Here is a 23,871-nt window from a genome sequence, read left to right on the forward strand (position 1 = left end):
CTCAGGACACGTGTTGGGATGTGGCTCATGAGCTGGGACTCAGCATCCACCAGTGATTCAAGAGTTAGGATGAGGAACTTCCCTGGTGGTCCAGTGGTTAAAACTTTGCCTTCCAACACAGGGGGTGCAGGTTTGATCCCTGGTCTGGGAGCTAAGATCCCATATGCCTTGTGGCCGGAAAACCAAAACATCAAAAAACAGAAGCAATGTTGTAACAAATTCAATGAAGAATTTAAACATGGCCCACATTAAAAAAAAAAAGGCTTAAGAAAAAAAAGAGGATTAGAACAGGACAGCCTGCAGTTGGATCCTTCATTTTATGCTCAAACATGGGGCTTCCCCAGTGGTTCAGCAGATAAAGAATCCACCTGTAATGCAGGAGACAGAAGAGACGTGGGTTTGATCCCTGGGTCAGAAAGATCCCCTGGAGGAGAAAGTGGCAATCCACTCCAGTATTCTTACCAGGAGAATCCCATGGACAGAGGGGCCTGGTGGGCTACAGTCCATGGAGTCTCGAAAGAGTCGACATGACTGAGCGACTGAGCACGCATGGGGCCCAGGCCATCTCTCCAGCTGTCCGGCTGAGGGCAGCCCTAAGTCTGCGTGAGTGGCAGGTGTCTACTGCTGAGGCAGGCAGGAAATACCACGCAGCATCCGGCTGGGGCTTTAGGCACTGGTGATGCTCCTCACCGGTTCCCTTCCTGGGCCCCGCTTGCCAGGAGCGAGGTCACAGAAAATGCCATTGTTTTGAAAAAACCTCCCCACTCTGCAGCCCTCTGCCTGGGGCCATCTGCTTGGCCCGAGGTAGTCGCTTGCCCACAAAGGCTGCGCTGTGTGACCCTCTGAGTGAGTTTTCATAAATCAGACAGCAGACAACCAAACCCTCAGGCCACGTGGACTCGGTGCTTGTGCCAGAGGTGATGGGGCAGGTGCGCATCACCTGGCCGGGGAAGCGGGTGTGAGGGGCGTGCTGTTTTTCAGTGGGCGCAGCAAAGGGTGGATCAGCTGGCCAGACCCGGTAAATTGTTATTTACAGTTTCTGAGCTTTTAAAAGAGGAGCCTCTGCAGCATCGGCCCTGACTCCAGACCTGCCGCAACATGACGCCCCTGGTCACCCTGCTATCCCTGCTCGTGCTGGGAGCCCAGGCCCAGCACGGGGCCGAGTGGACCTACTCAGGTAAGGCCCAGGGGTGGCACCCACTTCTCAAGGGTGAAGCCTGGTCAGTCAGGGGTGACCGCGTGTGATGACTGTGTGTGGTGCTGTTGGGGGCTCCACATCTCAGGCTGGGGGAGACCTCAGTTACGGAGAGTAGGGCAGAGCTCTCCCCATGTCTGGATCCCTGAATCAACCACAGGGTTTCTGCTTTCCCACTCCTGCTGCTGGCTTGACAACTCGCTCAGTGCTTCTGACAGCAAAGCCATTTGCACTCTGTCTGTGTAGATAAAAAATAAAGCGGTTGACATTTTGGGGGTGGGGGGGGACAAAAAAAAATAAAATAAAGCAGTTATACGGAGTGAAGTAAGTCAGAAACAGAAAGACAAATACTGTATATTAACGCATATGTATGGAATCTGGAAAAATGGTACCGATGAACCTATTTGTAGGACAGCAAGGGGGGATCCCCTGGTGGTTCAGACGGTAAAGAATCTGCCTGCAATGCAGGAGACCCGGGTTTAGTCCCTGGGTTGGGAAGATCCCCAGGAGAAAGAAATGGCTGCCCACTCGAGTATTCTTGCCTGGAGGATTCCATGGACAGAGGAGCCTGGCTGGCTACAGTCCATGGGGTCACAAAGAGTCGGACATGACTGAGCAGCTATCACTTCCACTTCAGGAGAGATGGAGGCATAGAGAACAGATTTGTGGACACAGGAAGGGGAAGAAGAGGGTGGGGTGAATTGAGAGAATAGCATAGAAACAAACACATTACCATAGGTAAAATCCATTGCCAGTGGGAATTTCTGTGAGACTCAGGGAGCTCAGTCCAGTGCTCTGTGACAACCTAGAGGGGTGGGATAGCATGAGTGATGGGAGGGCGGTGTAGGAAGGAGGTAACATATGAATGCATGTGTACTAAGTCGCTTCAATCACGTCTGATTCATGGACTGTAGCCCACCAGGCTCCTCTGTTCATGGGATTCTCCAGGCAGGAATATTGGAGTGGACAGCCAGGCCCTCCTTCAGGGGATCTTCCCAACCCAGGAGTCAAACCTCTGTCTTTTATGTCTCCTGCATTAGTAGGCAGGTTCTTTACTACTAGCGTCACCTGAGAAGCCCAGACATATGTATATCTATGGCTGATTCATGTTGATGTATGGCAGAAACCAACACAGTATTGTAAAGCAATTATCCTCCAATAGGAAAAAAAAGTGGTTGAAGGGAGCTCCCTGCAGTCCCACTGAGAATGTGTGGGATTTGCAAGAACTTTCTTATTGGAAATTCCATGATACACAGTTTATCTAGAACATCTCAATGTGCCGAGAACCCAGTGACCACTACACGGCCTCCAGGCTGGCCTCTCTCCATTGCCTAGCCCTGCTGAGGCCCCAGACTCACACCTTGAACCCCACTTACAGGACATGAAGTGGAAAAAAAAACCTCTGATATTTACCACAGGTCCTTGCCCACATGTGAGCCAAAGAGAGGAAGACTGTGGGGTTCAGATAAGAAACACCTCTTCTGTGTGGCAGGAGCAAAAGCACCTGCCTGGTCCTCCTCCTGCATGTCCTGGAGGGAGGCATGGGGCCCAAGAAGATGCCCAGGGCTGCTGGAGTCAGGAGCAAGCCGGTTTTGAACCTGCTCTCTGCACAGTCCACCCTGGCCTCAGATACTGGGGGGAGTGTCCACCGAGGGTGGATGTGTGTCCTATTAAGTCAAGGGCAGCAGAGTTAGGGACATCATTGGAAGGTTCAAGAAGTCTGGCAGCACAGGTCAGGACAGCCAACTGACCAGTCATTCTGTCTGACCCAGAGGATCCCTCCCTGGCTCAGCGCCATGAGACCCCAGGGTTTCTGCTTGGGCAGGCCCATAGATGCTGAGGGTGGCTGTAGGGTAAAGACAAGCGAGGATTCCCACAGTGCAGACTGTCCCTCTCAGCTCAGCATAGCCTGAGACTGTGGCCTTCTGGAAGCACCAGGAGTCCAGGAAAGCTACCGCAAATACCTCTTGGAAACACTTGAGAAACCCCCATGCTGGCAAAAAGCCTTTTGGCCCGTGAAGGGGCTGTGCTCAAGACATCTGGCCTTGGGACTTCCCTGGGGTCCAGTGGTTAAGATTCTGCACTTCTAATGCAGAGAGCCTGGGTTCGATCCCTGGTCCCAGACCTTAGATCCTGCATGCCATGCAGTGGAACAAAAAACAATTCTGACTTTGATGCTTACATCTGCCTCTAGGAAAGACTTGCCTACAATTTGGTGTGTATTATTGAATAATGAGGAGAGGAGGAGAAATAAAGAATTGACTTTTTATTGAACCAGGAAACTGTAAAAGGCCCAGATATGATCATCTTTCTCAAAATAACCTGTGGATGACACAGCTGCCCACTGAGGGGGAAAGAGAGCTGGAGTCCCTGTTGCAAATGGGTGAGACCAGACTCCACAACTGTTTGAAGGCTGAATCACCCATTACAAAGACTTGCTTTTTTGTTGTTGTTTTTTGTTTAATTTTTTGGCTGTGCCACACAGCATGTGGGATCTCAATTCCCAGTCCAGGTATCTAACTGTGGAAGTGCACAGTCTTAACCACTAGACTGTCAGGGAATTCCTATGATGACTTGCTTTTATCACTCTTTTCTGTGATTAGTAACTACCTTTAAAAAGATAAATTTCCTTTCTTTGACATTTTTTCAACTAATTATTCTAGGTCATCCTTGAACCTGATGCTTCCCTTCTTGCCTTAAATCCACAGTGTAGGCACCCAGGTGGTCTTTACAATACTGGGAACCAGTGAAGCGGGGATGGGAAAGAAAAGAGGTGGGAAGGTTCTGCCGTAGGGTGTGGATGGGGCTTTCATAGTGTTGAGGGCTGGGAAAGGGAACTGCACTCAGAAGAAGTGAGGAAAGGCCCTTAAAAGTAACACAGGAAGGCCAAGGCCAAGGCCAAGGCCAAGGAGCCCTCAGGACCATTTATCAGCTGCGTGCTGTGCCAAGTACCTTTAGTCATGTCCGACTCTTTGTGACCCCATGAACTGCAGCCCACAGGCTCCTCTGTCCATGGGATTCTCCAGGCAAGAATACTGGAGTGGGCTGCCATGCCCTCCTTCAGGGGATCTTCCCAACCCAGGGATCGAACCTGTGTCTCTTATATCTCCTGCATTGGCGGGCGAGTTCTTTACCACTAGCACCGTAGTTACATCCCATATTCATCAGCTGACAGTCACTCGAAGGAAAAACCAAAGCTGGTCTTACAGATAGCCATTGCTTTCAAAATACTAAGTCATGTTCTCAGGGCCAGTGGTTGCAACAGAAAAATTAGGAACCAGCCCCGAAGCCCCCCAGGGTCTGTGAAGCTGATTTACATGCCCTTCCTGCCTCCTTGGGCTTCCCAGATGGCTCAGTGGTAAAGAATCCATCTGCCATTGCAGGAGATGCGGGTTTGATCCCTGGGTCAGGAAGATCCCCTGGAGAAGGAAATGGCAACCCACTCCAGTAATCTTGCCCGGGCAATCCCAGGGATAGAGGAGCCTGGCAGGCTACAGTCCATGGGGTCACAAAAAATTGGACAACTGAACAACTAAACAACAACAACCCACCTCCTGGAGGCCCTGCCCTGCTTTCTAGAAGGCAGACCTCCAGCCTTGGTCTCAGCCTCTGCCGGCCTCCCTGGCCAGGCCCTGCTGTGAGCTACCAGCTCTGGCCTCTATACTGAGTGAGGTGCCCATAGAGAGGGCCCGGCTGGGCAGCATCTCTCACTGTGATCCCCTTGGCTCTCTCCCATGTCAGAGGGGGCGCTGGACGAAGCACACTGGTCTCTGGAGTACCCGGACTGTGGGGGGACGAGACAGTCGCCCATTGACCTGCAGGTGAAGAAAGTTCAGTACAACCCTTCCCTGAGGGCTCTGAACCTCACAGGCTACGGACTCCAGCACGAGGAGTTCCCTATGACCAACAACGGCCACACGGGTAAGGATGGGCGACAGACCAGCTTCTGTCCCTTGGGGGGTAGCTGGGGAAGCGGGCGGTGGGGGAGGCTGGCAGGGCTGCCCAGAGTTAGACATGCCGAGATGCAGAGTGTGGCCTGGGGGCTGCAGGTGTTGAGTCCTGGCACTTCGTCCCAGATAGCACAGCATCTGTCTGTAGACTTGGTTCCCCACTCACTTCTTCATTCTGCACTGACCTCTCTCCAAGCCCACTCTGACCCAACCAGAGGGAAATTCAGCGGACAGAGAGGTGATGCAATGAAGCTGCATGACCCACTGTGTGTTCTGTTGATCTGTGCCCTGGTCTGATTGGCCACATTTTCTATGTATGAAGGTCAGATAAGAAAGGCTGGGTGTTGGTGCCCCTCTATGGTAGAAGTCTAGACTGGACACTTATAAAATCCGGCTATAGCTTGGCACACATCTTTCTCATTTTCACCAAGTGGGCTCGTCTCCTCTAAGCCTCAAGACAAGCCCAGAGGGAGGTATTTTTTAGGCTGAAACCAGGGACTTTGAGAATCCAAGGGACTTCCAGTCATACAGTCTCTAATGGTCAAGCTGGACCCAGGTCCTAGATGTCTGATTCCTCCACCGTGTCCTCCTTGGAAACATCCCTTTCTACTCCCATTACTGTCTATTTGCATAGGCTTATGGGGGTAGGGTCATAGGACTCAGATTTCCTCTTTGCTCTATTGAGAAAATAAAACCCATTGCTCTTCATGAGGCTGGCAAAGGTAGCAGCCCTCAGATACCTATGATTTGGATCACTGACCTCCACAAATAATTCATGAAAGCATCATTTTACCACAAATGTCAAGATCCTGCTTCCAACATCACTCTCTGAAGCATCTGGGAGGTTGGCAGAAGAGTGGGACCTTTTCAGATTGGCTTCTTTCACCTGTGCTGTGCTGTGCTTTGTCATTCAGTCGTGTCTGACTCTTTAAGACTCCATGGACTGCAGCCCGCCAGGCTCCTCTGTCCATGGGAGTGGGTTGTTGGAGTGGGTTGCCATGCCCTCCTCCAGGGTATCTTCCCACCCAGGGATCTAATTGGGGTCTCCTGCACTGCAGGCAGATTCTTTGACAGCTGAGTTACCAGGAAAGCCTTTCTTTCACCTAGTCATATGCATTGAAGGTTTCTCTATGTCTTTTCACAACTTGATAGCTCCTTTCTTTTTTAGCATTGGATAATATTTCATTGTCTGGATGCACCAAAGTTCATTTATCCATTCACCAACTTAAGGACATCTTGGCTGCTTCCAAGATTTAGCAATAACAATAAAGCTGCTATAAACATCAATGAACACCAATGTGTAGATGTTTGTGTGGACATAAGTTTTCCACTCATTTGGGAAAACAGCAAGGAGCGTGATTGCTGGATTGTATGGTAAGAGTATGTTTAGTTTTCTAAGGAACTGCTCATCTCTCTTCCAAAGTGGCTGCACCATGTTGCATTCCCACCAGCAATGCATGAGGGTTCCTCTTGCTCCACATCCTTGCCAGCATTTGGTGGTGTCAGTGTTCTGGATTTTGGTTATTTTCATAGGTGTGTAGTGGCATCTCATGGTTGGTTTAATTTGTATTTCCTTGATGAACTGTGCTATGGAACATCTTTTCATATGTTTATTTGCCATCTGTGTATCTTCTTTGGGGAGGTATCTGTTATGGTCTCTGGGTTATGTGTCTTATTGTTGAATTTTAAGCTTCATTGTGTATTTTGGATGGCAGTTCTTTATCAGATGTGTCTTGTACAAATATTTCTTCCCAGTCTATGGCTTGTTGTCTAATTCTCTTGATGCTCTCTTTTGCAGAAGTTTTAAATTGTAATTGAGCCCAGCTTATCAATTCTTTCTTCATGAATTGCGTCTTTGGTGTTGTATCTAAAAAGGTACCAAACCCAAAGTTATCTAGATTTTCTCCTATGTTATCTTCTAAGAATTTTATAGTTTTGTACCTTACATTTAGGTCTGTGATCTATTTTGCATTAATTTTGGTGAAGGGTATAAGGTCTTTATCTAGATTCTTTTTATTTCTTTTTTTTTGTGTGTGGATGACCAGTTGTTCCAGCACCATTTGTTGAAGAGACTCTCTTTGCTTCATTGTATCACCTTTGCCATAGGCTTCCCTGGTGGCTCAGTGGTAAAGAATCCACCTGTCAATGCAGGAGATGAAGGTTCGATTCCTGGGTCGGGAAGATCCCCTGGAGAAGGAAATGAAAATCCATTCCAGTATTCTTGCTTGGGAAATTTCATGGACAGAGGAGCTGGGCAGGCTATACAGTTCATGGGGGTCACAAAGAATTGGACACGACTCAGCAAGAAAAGAACAATAACAACATCACTTTTGCTACTTGGTTAAAGATCAGTTGAATATATTTATAGGGGTCTATTTCTGGACTTTCTTTTCAGTTCACTGATCTATTTGTGTATTCTTCCACCAAGACCACACTGCATTGATTATTGTAGCTTTTTTTTTCTTCCTGGCCTTGTGGAGAGGCATGTGGGATCTTAGTTCATGACCAGGGATTGAACCCATGCCCACTGCAGTGGAAGTGCAGAGTCCTAACCACTGAACTGCCAGGGAAGTCCCTACTGTAGCTTTTTAGTAAGCCTTTTTAAAAAAAAAAAAAAAAATTATTTATTTATTTGGCTGCACTGAATCTTAGTTACTGCATGTGGGATCTAGTTCCCTGACTAGGGATCAAACCCGGGCTCCTGGATGGGGCGTATAGCATCTTAGCCACTGGACCACCATATGTCCCAACTGTAGCTCTACAATAAGTCTTAAAGTTTGGTATCATTGGTGCTCCAACTTTATTTCCCTTCTTCAACACTGCGTCAGCTATCCTGACTTCTCCATGCGAATATTTGGCTTCTCCATGTGAATGTCAGAATTAGTTTGTTGACATCCATAAGACAACCTGTTGGGATTTTTGTCTGTTTGTTTGTTTTTTCCTGTTGGTGTTTTGATTGGGACCACACTGAGTCTCTGGGTCATGTTGAGAAGAACTGACATCTGGACAATAGTGAGTCTTCCTATCCAGGAATATGGACTACCTCTCCATTTTTTTATTCTGTGACTCCTTTCATCAAAATTTTTCAGTTATCCTCATATAGATCTTGTATATAATTCATTAGATTTATACCTAATTATTTAATTGGGAGGGGAGTGCTAATGTAAATGATATTGTGGGGTTTTTGTGGCTTAAAACACAGAATCTTATTTTCTCACTGTTCTGGAGGGTAGAAGTCCAAGATCAAGTGTCTCAAGGTTAGTTTCTATTTCGAGGCCTTTCTCATTGATTTGTAGATGGTCAATGGGATTGTGTTTTTAATTTAAAATTCTGCTTTATATGTCTATTTTATATTTACATCCTTCCATTTTTATTATTAGATTAGAATACAGATATAAAATTACATTTTATCGAAAACACGCTTGGGTGTTGAGATAAAGTGCTGCAAAAGTTCCTAAAACTTATTTTCTTCTTTTAAAAAGAGTATTTATTTATTTATTTGACTGCACTAGGTCTTAGTTGCAGCATGCAAGATCTTCAGTTGCGGCTTGTGGGATCTAGTTCCAGACCAGGGATAGAACCCAGGGCCCCCTGCGTTGGGAGCATAGACCACCAGAGAAGTCCTTCTAACACTTGTTTTCAGTGTCTCTATTTTGTTGTAGATGTGATCACAGAAAATGCTCAGATCATGTGGTTTTTCTGTGCTGATAAGAATCTGGTTAAATCAGTTCCAAACAAAGAGGAGTCAGTTCTGGAAGTTAAATCAATTGTCAGAACCCAGAAGTTTCAGCAAATCGATTTTGGGGAGGATGGGTAGTTGGCCTCACCTTTTCAAAAGCAGAGTGATAAGCCCAGTACTGCTGCCATTTTTCAATCTGTCCTGTGCGATCCTGTTAATACAGCTTGAGAACTGAGACATTCTGTCTGCAGGGGATTGTGTTTCTGGGGAAACACTTATTGGGATCTCTGTTACGGCTCGTGTGGTACTAACTCTCCTCAGCTCTGCAGTCTCTGGACACAGAAGACTGAACATCTTCTTTGAAAAACTCTTCCATTTTTCCCATGGGAGCACTGACTTAGAAGCTGGCCACATTTTAAGCACTGAACACAAAACACCTGTTCTGCCAAAGGGCGTGTAAAACCTCAGAGGCCTGATTCCTGCCTCCTGGCATATTATGAAGCTGTCATCACAGCTTCCTGCTGCTTCTGGAAGGGAAGAAGGGGGGTATTTGACAGATATCAAATTCCTGATTTTTTTTTGGCTACACTTTGTGATGTGTGGGATCTAATTCCTTGACGAGGGATCCAACCCATGCCTCCTGCATGGGAAGTACAGAGTCTTAACCACTGGACCACCAGGGAAATCCTCAAAGACCTAATATTTGCTCTTTAAGAAAATGTACTTGTTTATAACTATCATTGATGACTTTAAATAGAAAAACCTTATCATCGATGACTAAATAGAAAAACCTTGTTAACAAGACAGATGCCGACTGTCCCTTTCCAAGTCTTAAATTATACTCTTATAGATATTTTTCTTGGTCACTTTTGGGATCACTCTCCATGTCTCCCTTTTGCCTGACTCATTCCGAAATATAAAGATTTCTCTCAGGCCTGAGCCAGTGGAATAAACAAGACAGCTGCCTGACCAGAGTGACTTCCCCGCAGAAAGTCTGTAGGGCCCAAGGCACGAGTTAGCTAGAAGACTGAACCATTTTCTGTCGGCAAGAACCTAACATTTGAAACTATTGATGATTACATCAAATTCAGTCCCATGCTGAGCGTCCGCGTGTTCCCTGACATGCCGCAGAATTTGATCTCTTGTCTTCTGAAGACAAGTTGAGGCCTGCAGTGATAATGTCCTGTCCAGGCCTGGTTCTGCCTGGACCTACAAACTGAGTGACTGCAAATCTTTCTACCTCCCCGGGTTGGCTTTTTGGTCCATAAAATAAAAGGACTTCTCTAGCGATCCAGTAGTTAAGAATCTGCCTGCAAATGCAGGGGACACAGGTTTGATCCCGGGTCTGGGAAAGTTCACAAGCCACGGGAAAGCTAAGCCCAAGCGCCACAACTACTGAGCCTGTGCGCTAGAGCCCAGAAGCTACAGCTACTGAAGCCCGCGCGCCCTAGAGCCTGTGCTCCACAAGAAGAGAAGCCCCCACGATGAGAAGCCAGCACACCACAACTAGAGAAAGCCTGAGCAGCAATGAAGACCCAGAGCAGTCCAACAAAAAAAGTGTTGAAACCCTCAGGGATGCAGTGGAATGGGTTGTTAGTTGGGCTGGTTCTAGAAGTTAACATGGGTTGAAGATTTTAACCACATCGTGGAGAAGAGAATGACCTCAACTCGGCCTTCCAGGGTATTCACGTCTGGTAGTAAAAGTAATCAAAACAGTCCCAAGAGGCCCCACTTCCTGTTCCCTAGCCTATGGGCAAATTCCAAAATTGGCCACAGGTGGAGAGTGGAATTCTGACTTCCACACTCACTAGCCCTATTTTTTCAGGGATAATCAGTTGGACCTGCCGCTTGGTGTCCTGCGCCTGACCTACTGGTCCTGAGTGGGAAGGTGTGTGCCCAGGGACAAGTGCCTGTCCAGCCCAGCTCAGGGCCTGGTCCCCAACCGGCCCTGTGTGCCAGTTGCCTCCTCCCCAGGGGTCACCCTGCCCATGGCAGTCTAGGCCTGTCTATAGCACCAGCTTGCCCCAGGAGTGGGCAGGTGAGGAGGGATGCTGACTTCCCCTCCTCACCCATCCGCACACTCCCCGCCCCTCGTCTTCTCTTCCAGTGCAGATCAGCCTGCCGTCCACCATGCGCATGACAACCTCCGATGGCACACAGTACTTAGCCAAGCAGATGCACTTCCACTGGGGCGGAGCCTCCTCGGAGATCAGCGGCTCTGAGCACACCGTGGATGGGATGCGATACGTAATTGAGGTACCTTCAGATTCCTCTTTCTTTCAAACCCCGTAGTCATGTTTGTGTTACTTTATTTTTTAAAAAATATTTATTTATTTATTGGCCATCCTGGGTCTTTGCCGCTGCGAGGGCTTTTCTCTAGTCTGCCACCCCATGGACTGCAGCCCGCCGGTCTCCTCTGTCCATGCGATTTCCCAGGCAAGAGTACTGGAGTGGGTTGCCATTTCCTCCTCCAAGAGATCTTCCCAACCCAGGGATTGAACCCAGGTCTCCTGTGTTGGCAGGTGGATTCTTTACCACTGAGCCGCCTGGGAAGCCCTGTTTTAAGAAATACTTATTTATTTCATTTTTGGCTGTCCTGGGTCTTCATCGCTGCCAGGGCTTTTCTCTAGTTGCAGTGCTTGGGCTTCTCGTTGCGGTGGCTTCTCTGTGGAGCCCGACCGTAGGGCACTCAGACTTCCTTAGTGTGGTGTGTGGGCTCAGTAGCTGCAGCTCCTGGGCTCTAGCGCATAGGCTCAGTGGTTGTGGCATAAAGACTTAGTTTGCTCCTCAGCATGTGAGATCTTTCCAGATCAGGGATCAAACCCAGGTTTTCTGCATTGGAGGCAGATTCTTTACTACTGAACCACCAGGGAAGGCCTGTGTAATTTATTTTTAATGTACTATCACTATCATTTTTTGGCGGCTCTTGCTGCTTCTAGGCTTTCTCTAGTTGCAGTGAGCGGGGGCTACTCTCTAGTCATGCTGCATGGGATTCTCACTGCGGTGGCTTCTCTTGTTGTGGAGCACGGGCTCCAGGGCTTGCAGGCTTCAGTTGCTGTGCTGCACTGGCTGAGTTGCCCCTCGGCACGTGGGATCTTCCTGGACCAGGGATTGAACTGGTGTCCTCTGTGTTGCAAGGCAGATTCTTAACCAGTGGACTACCAGGGAAGCCCTATTTTCTCACTAAAACAGCCAAAAACGCTTTGTGCAGTGGTGAGTCAGGTCACCCTGAGGTTAAATTTATTTTTCGTTCACTCACCACTCATCACTGCTCTGTGCTGGGGGTTCGGGCTGGGTCCCCGCTTTCACGAAGTCAGCCCGAAGCAGGAGTGTACAGCCCACAGAGTGGGGCAAGCCCTCTTTAGTTTCAGCTGGATTTCTGCCTGGTAGATCTGCTGGTTTCCTCTCTTGCTTAGGATGGGTGCGTGCCACGTCGCTTTAGTCATGTCTGACTCTTTGCAACCCCGTGGACCGTAGCACGCCAAGTTCCTCTATCCATAGGATTCTCCAGGCAAGAATACTGGAGTGGGTCACCGAGCCCTCCTCCAGGGGATCTTCCCGGCTCAGGGATTGAACTCGTGTCTCTTAAGGCTCCTGCCTTGGCAAGTGGATTCTTTACCACTAGCGCCACCTGGGAGGCTTCATAAAGAAAGCCTATTGGATTCTACTTCAAAAGAGAAAACTGATGAGACACTACCTAAAAAGATATGGCTAGTGAAGATTATTACTGCTTTGGATGACCACGGGTTTACAGTGGCCTCCTGAGGTAAGGGGGCACATGCCCACTCTAGGGAGACCTCAGGAGAACCCCATGGCCTCATATGATCTCCTGGACTCTGCCAACTTGTCTGCCTGGGGGAAGGTGAATTGCCATAGCCCCATGAGAGATGCAGGTTTGATCACTGTGTCAAGAAGACACAGAGGAACAGTCTGTGGTGTCACAAAGAGTCAGACATGAAAAAAAAAAAGAGTCAGACATGACTGAAGCAATTAGCACACAGCACACATAACCCTACTCGTGTTCTTTGCATTCTTGGAGAATTTTTTTTTTAGGGTCAAAATTTTAATTTAAACTTGATTCACATATTTTATACATTACTCTTTTTTATTGATGTATATATATTATTGAAGTATAACTGATTTACCATGTTTCAGGTGTATAGCAAGAGTATTCAGTTATACATATATACATATATTATTTTTCATATTATTTCCCATTATAGGTTATTATAAGATATTGACTGTAGTTCCCTGTGCTATACAGTAAACCTTTGTTGCTTGTTGTGTATCTGTTTTTTTTTTTTAATTAAAAATCTAGCACTTATTCTTACTAAGCAAGCAAGTGGTATACATTATTTTTTTGTATTGAGTATAGGCTATGCAAATTAAGCTATTGCAATAAATAGAAATGTTCATTACTTTGCAAATATAAAGCAAAATCAGCTAATACAAGCAATACAAGCCTGTATTAATCAGAGCTTCTCCCCATGAACATTTCTCAGCCCTCTCCTCATGTCCTTCTCAGAACTTTCTGGTCTTAGATCTTGTAGCCCAGATGGAGGGAGATGGTGGTCAACAGTGTTTGTCAGTCAAGCAGAGGTGCCAGATGAAGCGTCTTTTTTTCATTTTCCTCCTTCCTGAAAACCTGAAGCGTTTGAAGGTTATAGGAATTGCCCTTGACTTGCCCTAATAGCTGAGCCTGTAAAAAATCTGCCTGCAATGCAGGAGACCCTGGTTTGATTCCTGGGTTGGGAAGATCCACTGGAGAAGGGATAGGCTACCCACTCCAGTATTCTGGGGATTCCCTGGTGGTTCAGATGGTAAAGAATCCGCCTGTAATGTGGGAGACTTGGGTTCGATCCCTGGGTTGGGAAGATCCCCTGGAGAAGGGAAAGGCTACCCACTAGTATTCTGGCCTGGAGAATTCCATGGACTGTGTAGTCCATGGGGTCTCAAAGAGTCAGAAACAACTGAGCAACTTTCACTCCCTTTCTCGCTTCCACAGATTCACGTCGTCCACTACAATTCTAAATACGACAGCTATGAGGAAGCCCAGAAAGAGCCTGATGGTTTGGCTGTGCTGGCGGCCCTGGTTGAGGTAGGCTGAACCTACACACTCGAAGTTATAAACGTGTAGACAAAGGGTTTTCCTACTTGTCTCTCCTCATGTGCTCCCGAGCTCACGGTTCTTGGAAACACTGACTTGATAAAAGATGTACTCTTTTAAAGAAAAACATTTGTTTACTTATCTGGTCTTAGTCGTGGCACGAAGAATCTTTGTCCCTTGTTGCAGCATGCAGCATCTATGAGACATGTGGGATCTAGTTCCCTGATTAGGGATCAAACCTGGGCCTGCTGCATTGGGAGTGTGGAGTCTTAACCACCGGACCATCAGGGAAGTCCCTGAAAGACCTACTCTTTCCCCAATCCTTGCTCACAATTACTGTGGTGCTTCTGGGTCACCAACCTCATGGATGATCTGGACAAGCTGAGTTAGAAGAGCTGATCCCAGAGGGGCTGACTTGACAACTGGTGTGAGGACACAAGGAAGCCTGTGGCCCAGTAGACAGAGGCCACATCTGTGCATTCCTCAGAAAGTCTGGAGGGTGGGACTTATGTCTAGGCAGCAAGAAGTGGTCAGTGAATACGGTCCCCTCCCAAAACAAGTATTATATTAGCTTCCCTGGTGGTTCAGCTGGTAAAGAAACCAACTGCCAATTCAGGAGACACAAGAAACACGGGTTCAATCCCTGGGTCAGGAAGATTGCCTGGAGAAGGAAATGACAACCATCTCTAGTATACTTGCCTGGAAAATTCCATTCCTGGGAAATTCCAGATAAGCCTGGCAGGCTACAGTCCATGCGGTCACAAAGAGCTGGACACGACTAAACACACATACATCAAAAACAAGCATATCAGTGCTCTGGAAATGGACCAAAGACAAATAACAAGGTAAAGCACTTATTTATGACAAATGGTGAGAATTTTGAGTAAGAACAATGGGAGTTTGTGGGCTTTCTTGCCTGGCACTCTTTCCATCTGCTAACTTGGTCAGCAAGTAATCCTAAAGGAAATCAAACCTAAATATTCATTGAAAGGACTGATGCTGAAGCTGAAGCTCCAACACTTTGGCCACTTGATGGGAAGAACTGATTCACTGTAAAAGACCCTGATGTTGGGCCAGATTGAAGACAGGAGGAGAAGGGGACAACAGAGGAAAGGATGGTTGGATGGCATCACTGACTCAATGGACATGAGTATAAGCAGACTCCGGGAGATGGTGAAGGACAGGGGAGCCCGGAGTGCTGCAATCGCTGGGGTCGCAAAGAGTCGGACACAACTTAGCAACTGAACAACAACAACTTGGTCAGCAAGGTAGTTTCATCAGAGCAGGTGAAGAGGAAAACCAGCAGCTTCACTGCCTGGTACAGGGATTCATTAGATTTGAAGTAGAGACTGAAAACCCGTGCCTGAGGGGCATTGCTGATAAAAGCAGCAAACAACAGAAAAGACAGAAAAGGAAAACTCGCAGCTCTGGGAGTCCTATCACGTCCTAACTGAGGTGAGCGGCAAGGGGCAGACCAATCAGAAATCCAACTGGGAGATGCTGAAAGTGAGAGACCCACAGAGCGTTTGTGTCCACTTCCCCAGGCCTGATAGAAAGTGAAAGCTGAGTCTGACTTGGTAACTGGCCGACCTTTGAATGTGCTCCTCAACCCACACACAGATCCATCATCTTGGGCTCCTGGGGTCTGAGCACAACCTCTGCTAAAATCGCTGAGTGACTGTAAAATTGTGCTGACCATAGATGGTCCTAGGCTAAAAAAATAAAAATAAGACTTTAGACCTGAGCAGACTCATCAGCTGCTACACACTACTATGGACACATATTCTGCAGATAAAGCCCAGGCAAGTCACTGAAGAGTTACGGGAACAACAACAAAAACCCCACAGGACAGTTTTTAAAAAACCAGAATTTAGATTTGCTACCATATATTATGTAAAACGTCTAGTAATTGAGGAAAAAGTTCAGCATGCAAATAGGAAAATGTGATCTGTATTTAGGAGAAAATGCTCAGTTGTGTCCAACTCTTTGTGACCCCATGGACTGTAGCCCTCCAGGCTCCTCTGTCACTGGAATTTTCTAGGCAAGAATACTAGAATGGGTTGCCATGCCCTCCTCCAGGGGATCTTCCTGACCTGGGGATTGAACCAAAGTTTCTTGTGTCTCCTGCATTGGCAGGTGAATTGTTTACCACTGCACCACCTGGGATGCTCTCTAGCACAAACTGATGTAAGTTGCACATTGAAGTCACTAGAGCAATCAATAACTTAAAATTGCTAAATGGTACACTGAAAGTATTTGCTTATGAAAGGTAGCTAGAAAAACAGAGAAAGAGATGACACATTTAGAAAACAGATAAACAACAGTCAGAAATCCAAGGAAGGGGGTTGGGAGGAAGGAGAGGGGGGGATGTATGGGAGAGAGTAACATGGAAACTTACATTACCATAAGTAAAATAGATAGCCAATGGGAATTTGCTGCATGACTCAGGGAACTCAAACCTAGGCTCTGTAACAACCTAGAGGGGTGGGATGGGGAGGGAGGTGGGAAGGAGGGTCAAGAGGGAGGGAACATATGTATACCTATGGATGACTCATGTTGATGTTTGGCAGAAACCAACACAATTCTGTAAAGCAATTATCCATCAATTAAAAAATAAATTTAAGATTAGAAAAAGAAGAAATCCAAGAAAGTCTGAATTTTCACCCAGTGGAAGAATGGATCAGCATCACTGATTGAAAAGAACCATTGTCCATAGATCTTTTTCACCAAAAGCAACTTTTCTGACTTCTAACAAGTAAACACTCATTCAAAAAATAGAGGATGTCAGAGGTCAGCATTGGAGCAGTTCTGCCTTGGACATCTGGCTCTAGTCCATCCAGTCAAAAGTCCTGAGGATGAAGAAGGGAGCACTTGAGACCAAGTCCCCTCATCATAATGAATCTGGGGGCCTCCCTGTTGGTCCAGCAATTAAGACCCTACGCTTCCCCTACAGGTGGTATGGGCTTGATCCCTGGTCAAGGAACTAAGATTCTGCATGCTGTGTGGCAGTGGCTAAAAGCAAAAACAAAAAAACCCACAGTGAATCTGACTGTGGCTGACATTGCCCAAAACAAGGTCACTGGGGATATTTTAACAGTGACTTTGGCCATTGCATGAGGATATCACTAGATACTGCCAAGAAGGTCTCTTCCAGGGAAGCTGCCAAAATGCTTCAGATCTTGTCTTTCTGGAAGAAACTGGTGAGCCAAGGCAGTTGGTGCAAAGAGCAGCCAGACTGTCTCCCCAGATGCCTCGCTGCCCTCATAGCTCTGCCCAGCCAGCCAGGATACCGAACAGCTGAATTAAGGGAGAGTGCCAGAGGGAGGCCCCACCTCCCTCAGGTTAATGGCTCCGTTTCCCCCGCAGGTAAAGGATTACGCTGAAAATGCTTACTACAGCAACTTCATTTCTCATCTGGAGGACATCAGGTATGCAGGTAAGAGAAACCACCAGAAGGTGCACCGGGGCGGAGGCCTGAGCCTGAGTGTGATGGGGCCGGGGGGCCGGGAAAGTCATGGGTAGGGAGGGTGGCAGAGAAGCCTTCCAGGGGACACTTCAGTCCCCGTGCAAGGTCACTGGCTCCAGCAGTTCCCGTGGTTGGCTCAGGCTGTGCACACCTCTGAGAGACCCGTTCATAAACTACCTGTCGATTTCCACTACTGGAATGTCTGAATGGCCAGAGTTCCATGAATGAGGGATATTTTCAATTAAGTCACCCTCACCTCTGGCCCCAGCTGGTAATGATGATCCTGGTCCTTAGACAGAGATGAGCTCCTTGGTTTCTAGTCGAGAAGAGTCTCAAGGGTGAAGCCTCTTGTCATGGTGTCTGTGAATGCAGTCACGGCGCTGGTCTCCCTTCTCTCTGCCTCCAGAAGGCAGGGTTCTTGTCAAAGCATTTGCCCACTCCCACGACTGAAGCAACTTAGCAGCAGCAGCAGCAGCATGGTCAACTCTTGACCTTAAGCTGTAACCACGTCTGCTGCAGCCTTGGTTCTGGGCATCTCACTTTGCCCCATATTCTGGACTCCAGTTCCCTGACCTCAGTCCTCACTCTCTCCAGGAATCTCCTGACTTCCAGTTCATGGGCTTCCATGTTTTCACTACTAGTCACGCTTCTTGCCTCTCAATTCTCTTTACCTGGCTTGGATGCCACGGACCATCATTCTGACACACCCATGCAAATGCTCTCCAGCCCTCCACAAACTCACCTGGTAAAGCCCTAGGCCAACTTCTACCTTCTCAGAGCCTGTAGCCAAACAGCCTATAGAGAATGCGCCTGAGAGAAACACAGATATTTCTAATTGGTATTACTTTCATTCCTAGCTAAAATATTAACAAGTACTAACACTGCTCAGAAATCCTAAAATACTCCTCTGGGCATTTTCTTTTCCCCTCTCCACAATGATTGCATCACCTTTTCTCCTCTCTCCCGAAGCACCCCCTCCCTGGCCCCAGCTTCTCCCCTGAAGGGGATGCCTGACTTCCCACTTCATGGAGAAGGTAGCCAGACACTCATCTTCTTAACGTGGCAGTCCAGTGGTTAAGACTCCCAATTTTCACTGCAGGGAGCACGGGTTCAATCCCTGTTCGGGGAAGTAAGATCCTGCATGCCATGCAGTGTAACCAGAAAAAAAAAAAAAAACTTAGAAATTTTTTGCCTGTTCATTGGGCTATGCACTAGTAGACTTCGCAGCCTTGGTTAAACAAGCCTGTCTATGTATATATCACAATGATATCCTCTTTGCCATTAAAAAAAATGCAGAAGTGCTCAGGGAAAGAAGCAGAATTCCTGCCTCGTGCATCATCTTGAGTTGCAGCATGTGGGATCTAGTTCCCTGACCAGGGATCGAACCCGGACCCCCTGCAATAAGAGCACAGAGTCTTAGCCACTGGACCACCAGGGAATTCCCATGAGTGTCCCCTTTCTATAGACAGGTGAGTATCCAGCCAGGGCCACCCAGCCAGAGGAGGTACTTGAGAGGGTTTCTCCCCAAAGTCTTTGCTCTTAACCCTTTCCAGGAAGCAGCACACTGGGTGATGTTTCTCAATGATCAGGTTCTAAGTTCTGCTTAAATCAGGAGATTTAAAGATGGTGAGATCTGAGCCAGAGCTGTCCTCCCAAGGGGCAGCAGCGGTCCCCAGCATTCCTTCTCGTCCCCTCTATTAGGACAAAGCACGGTTCTGAGGGGCCTTGACATCCGGGACATGCTACCTGGGGACCTCCGCTACTACTACAGCTACTTGGGATCACTCACCACTCCTCCCTGCACAGAGAACGTCCACTGGTTTGTGGTAGCAGATACTGTCAAGCTCTCTAGGACACAGGTAATGTACAAGATTGCTTTAATATCCAAGTCTCTCCTTTCCACGACCTGATCAATAAGAGCGTTCCCCTAAATCTTACCTAATGCCCATACCTGAGCTCCTATAGTGTCTTCTATGTCCAGGGCTGTAATGCTTCATCTGTATCACCATGGGTGATCTTACTAGTGCTGTGCTATGGCAGAAATGGGCCAACAGGCATCAGAGAATCCAAGAAATCTATAGGCAATGCAACAAAAACAAAAAAAAAAACTGGAAACTGATCCAAGTCAGGAGAAAATTTGCATAGTGAAGGCAAATATTTATTGAGTGCCGCTCTTACCAGGTTTACATGTGCAAACTCCATGTCCTTATGGGGCTACATTCTAACCTCATAAATGACTTTATGCAAGAAGGTCAGCTTCAGATTTAGTCGTTTACCGTCTAAAAATGTCTGTAGCCCTTTGAGGGGAAGAGCTGTATCAATCGTCTTTTGTCCTTGAGCTTAGCATGGGTGCATAATAAGTATTTGTTGAGTTAAATAAAAGAAAAAATGTTACTGAGTTTGCAAAGCAAACCTTCTGGCTTCCTCAGAAGCGAATATTTTTCTTTTTAAAATTTCCATTTCCCTATTTCAGGAAAAAGTGCAAAGACCCCTCATTCTTACATCCACATATAAAAACAATGTCAACCAGGTTGAAAGTGCCCTGAGATACCTAACAAAAGTCAACGTTAGTTATCTATGAATAATGCACCTTAAATTCAGATCTAGAAGAGTTTCTACAAATAAAATTATCTGAGATGAACTCAAATAAAAAAAAATCACAAAATACCAAGAAAAAGGCACTATGAGTGAGTGTCAGCAGAATCAGACCTACAAAGATTTCAGATACTGTTTAATTATCAGCCAATTAATATAAAGTATGTTTAATATGTATAAAGAATGCATAATATGTATAATTAAACATATTTGATATGTTTAATATGCAGAAGAGTTTGAAATACAAGGAAAGAATGAAGTGTAAAAATGACCAAGTAGGGCTTCCCTGGTGGTCCAATGGCTAAGGCTCCGAGCTCCCAATACAGGGGGCCTGGGTTCGACCCCTGGTCAGGGAACTAGATCCCATATACCATAACTGAAGATCCTGCATGCCTCACCTAAGACTTGACACAGCCAAATAAATAAATAAATATTTAAAAAAAAATGACCATAAACTTGAAAAAAAGTAAATTGTTAATTTCTAGAAATGAAAAGATAGTCACTGAAATTAATAATCCAACAAATGAGTTTAATAGCATGTAGGACAAGTTCAAGAAAGAATTAGTAAGCTGAAAGACAGAGCTGAGACAATTATGCGAAATGCAGCACAAAGAGAAAAAGAGGTAGAAATATGAAAAAGTAGAGAGGTATAGAGAAAATACCAGAAAGACCTGAAAAATGTCAAGTTGAAATTATAGTGGGAGAAGAGAGGTGGCATAGAGAAGAGGAATAATTTGAGAAATGTTGACTGACAATTTTCCAGAGGGTTGAAAGTCACCATGTTATATATTAAGGAAGCCCAACGAGTCAGTGAAAACAAAAAGAAGCCCACACTAAACACATCACAGTGAAGCCACAAGCTATCAAAGCAAAGAGGAGATTTAAATATCAGCCAAAGAGAAAAGATATATTTTCATGAAAGAAATACAGTCAGACTGAGAGTTAATTCAACGCAGCAACAATGAAAGTCAAAAGCAGTGCAACAACTTTTTCAAAGCCCTGAGAGAAATGAGTAGCTTACCTCGAGTCATACGGCAGCAAAAATGTCTCTCAAGAATGTGGACAAGGGACTTCCCTGGCGGTCCAGTGGTTAAGAATCTGCCTGCCAGTGCAGGCAACACAGGTTCAATCCCTGGATTTGGAGGATCCCACATGCCTCAGAGCAACTCAGCCTGTGCGCCACAACCACTGAGCCTGTGAACCTAGAGACTCGGCTCCGCAACAAGAGAAGCCACTGTGCTGAGAAGCCCTCACACCACGACAAAGTGTAGCCCCCACTGGCCACAACTAGAGAAAGCCTGAGTGCAGCAGTTAAGACCCAGCAGAGCCAAAAATAATTAAATAGAATTTACTCTAAAAAAAAAAAATGTAGACAAAAACACAGGAATGTTCAGAAAAACAGAAATTGAGCTTGCTACTTGGTATGTCTCTGTTTACTTCTTTCTCTCTTCTCTGCTATCGGCTAAATACCCATAGAAAAAGATTGAAAGATATTGTCAGAAGAATGATTGGGTGGATGAATGCCAAGGCACATAGTGCCCAGAACCACTGCTGGACTTGAGATCTCCTTTATCAGAGTTATATAAATCCAAGTGCTGGTTCAACTGTTAACTAAATTAAAAAAAAAGTCACCCAGTGCCTCTCCTCTCATTAATTCCTTTCGTGTTGCTGGCAGGTTGAGAAGCTAGAGAATTCCTTGTTGAATCACCAGAACAAGACCATCCAGAATGATTACCGCACGACTCAGCCCCTGAACCACAGAGTGGTGGAGGCCAACTTCGTGTCTCACCCTCATCAGGGTGAGTGGGATCAACTCTGGTTTGTTCTTTGCCCTATGCAATGATAATTTCCTGTTTCCCTCCTTCTCTGGGTAAGCCCATCTCTTCTGGCCACAGTAAGGGAAGGGGAGTCATCTGAACGGCAGGGGGCTCAGGTGGACCAGGGGGCTCAGTTGGACCAATCAGAATGGGGCTTGGACAAAGAGGATGACTCATTTTCCCAGTCCAGGTAGTGGTACTACTGAGTAGGACAGAGGGGGTGATGAGAATGAACCAGCTCCATAATATTACCTAGTATTGGCCAGAGACAGTGGGAGGAGCAAGATATCAGTAACACAAGATGCTCCCATAGAGTGTCGGCTCATGTTAACCTCATCATGTCCAACTCAGTTATTTCCCCCACACTTCTATCTTGGTCTGCATTACAAACCCATCCTCAACTCCTCCCATAAATTCCCTCAAGGTGGGGTTAACTAGACCACATACTGCTTATTACCTTTTCTTGCGGATCAAACTGGGGGTGGATTAGCCACCAAATGGCCTTTGAGCCTCCTAGGTGGGTCAGTGGTAAAGAAACTGCCTACCAATACAGGAGAAGCGCAAGATGCAGGTCAGATCCCTGGGTCAGAAAGACCCCCTGGAGGAGGAAATGGCAACCCACTCCAGTATCTTTGTCTGGGAAATCCTATGGACAGAGGAGCCTGGTGGGCTACAGTCCATAGGGTCACAAAGTGATGGACGCGTCTGCATGCACACAGGTGAAGCCGCAGACGCCAGGACGCTGGAAGAGGGTATAAGTGGTCCAGTTTCCCCTGGACCTTCCAGTCCAGGAGGTGGGGCTTCAACTGTGTTGGTTTGACTTACCTCATTTCTGTGGTCACAGGAATGTAAATATTCTGCAATTTCCCATTTTATTTTGTCCAATTCTCTGTAAAGTGGTGGTGAACTACACACATTCCCTGAATTCATTGTCTTTACAGTATATTCCTATTAACCATTCCTGAGGACTTTATTGGAGTAGGAAATGGTAATCTACTCCAGTATTCTTGCTTGGAAAATTCCATGGATGACTTTATATTCTCTAATAAATAGACCTGGTCTCCAGTCAATATTACCCTATCTCTACATGTACCTTGCAAAAGTTAAAAATTTCCATACATACTCCCCAGCACAATAAAGCTCCATTTATAGTTTTCTCCCCATCTCTCCTGGTTCATTTATTATTTTCCCTTGTATCAGTCTGCTCCTTTCATACAATACTAACAGGAAAAATGACACCAACTATAATTTTAATTTCCCCATATTATACTTTATACAATATTGTTGTTGTTCAGTCACTAAGTCATGTCCAACTCTTTGCAACCACATGGATTGCAGCATGCCAGGCTTCCCTGTCCTTCACCACCTCCCAGAACTTGCTCAAACTTGTGTCCATTGAGTTAGTGATGCCATCCAACCATCTCATCTCTGTCTCCACCTTCTCTTTCTGCCCTCAATCCTTCCCAGCATCAGGGTCTTTTCCAGTGAGTCAGCTCTTTTCATCAGGTGGCCAAAGTATTGGATGTTAGCAGTCACAATTTCTTTTTCTAAAGGATGACATCCTCCTAAACAGGTCCAATCTAGCAGACTCAACAAAGGGAGCTTAGATCCATTGATCTGTCTCCTTGTTCTAATTTTGCTATGGTCCCTGTTTAACATTTTATGCTATTCTTGCAACAAACACAGATTGTATCATTCTCCATATGCCACTTCTCAAATGCTCTTTCCATTGCAGCAGGGCAGGAGTGTCATTTCAATGTACTCTCATGAGCGATCTCAGAGGTTCTAATAACCACTTCTTAGTCCAGAATGTTCCATCTGGAGGTATGTCATTTTTGCCGTCACTTCTGAGACTTGCTCTTTAGGAGGAGTACACCAACTTCCAGGCTTCCCTGGTGGCTCAGTAGTAAAGAATCCTCCTGCCAATGCAGGAGACTTAGGTTCCATCTCTGGTTTGGGTTTCCTTCCTGGAGAAGGAAATGGCACCCTGATCCAGTATTCTTGCCCGGAAAATCCCAAGGACAGAGGAGCCTGGCAGGTTACAGTCCATGGGGTCACAAAG

At 46.4% G+C, this 23,871-nt stretch overlaps 1 protein-coding gene and 1 non-coding gene across 2 annotated transcripts in view; one reads left to right on the plus strand and one right to left on the minus strand.

The window, feature by feature from the left end:
* The window catches only part of CA6 (carbonic anhydrase 6), a 31,489-nt gene that overhangs the window by 6,544 nt on the left and 1,074 nt on the right, over positions 1–23,871 (plus strand). Inside the window, exons 2-8 of the mRNA XM_043485522.1 lie at positions 1,037–1,177; positions 4,937–5,116; positions 10,932–11,080; positions 13,830–13,922; positions 17,298–17,367; positions 19,099–19,256; positions 21,668–21,791. Of these exons, the coding sequence (XP_043341457.1) occupies positions 1,099–1,177; positions 4,937–5,116; positions 10,932–11,080; positions 13,830–13,922; positions 17,298–17,367; positions 19,099–19,256; positions 21,668–21,791 (853 nt within the window). The 5' untranslated portion in view covers positions 1,037–1,098. The remainder of the gene's footprint in view (positions 1–1,036; positions 1,178–4,936; positions 5,117–10,931; positions 11,081–13,829; positions 13,923–17,297; positions 17,368–19,098; positions 19,257–21,667; positions 21,792–23,871) is intronic.
* TRNAK-CUU lies at positions 18,763–18,835 on the minus strand. The gene has a single exon. It is a non-coding gene; the product is annotated as a tRNA-Lys (tRNA).

The sequence above is a fragment of the Cervus canadensis genome, chromosome 13 (genome assembly GCF_019320065.1).
Source record: "Cervus canadensis isolate Bull #8, Minnesota chromosome 13, ASM1932006v1, whole genome shotgun sequence".
In the NCBI taxonomy this organism is placed as follows: Eukaryota; Metazoa; Chordata; class Mammalia; order Artiodactyla; family Cervidae; genus Cervus; species Cervus canadensis.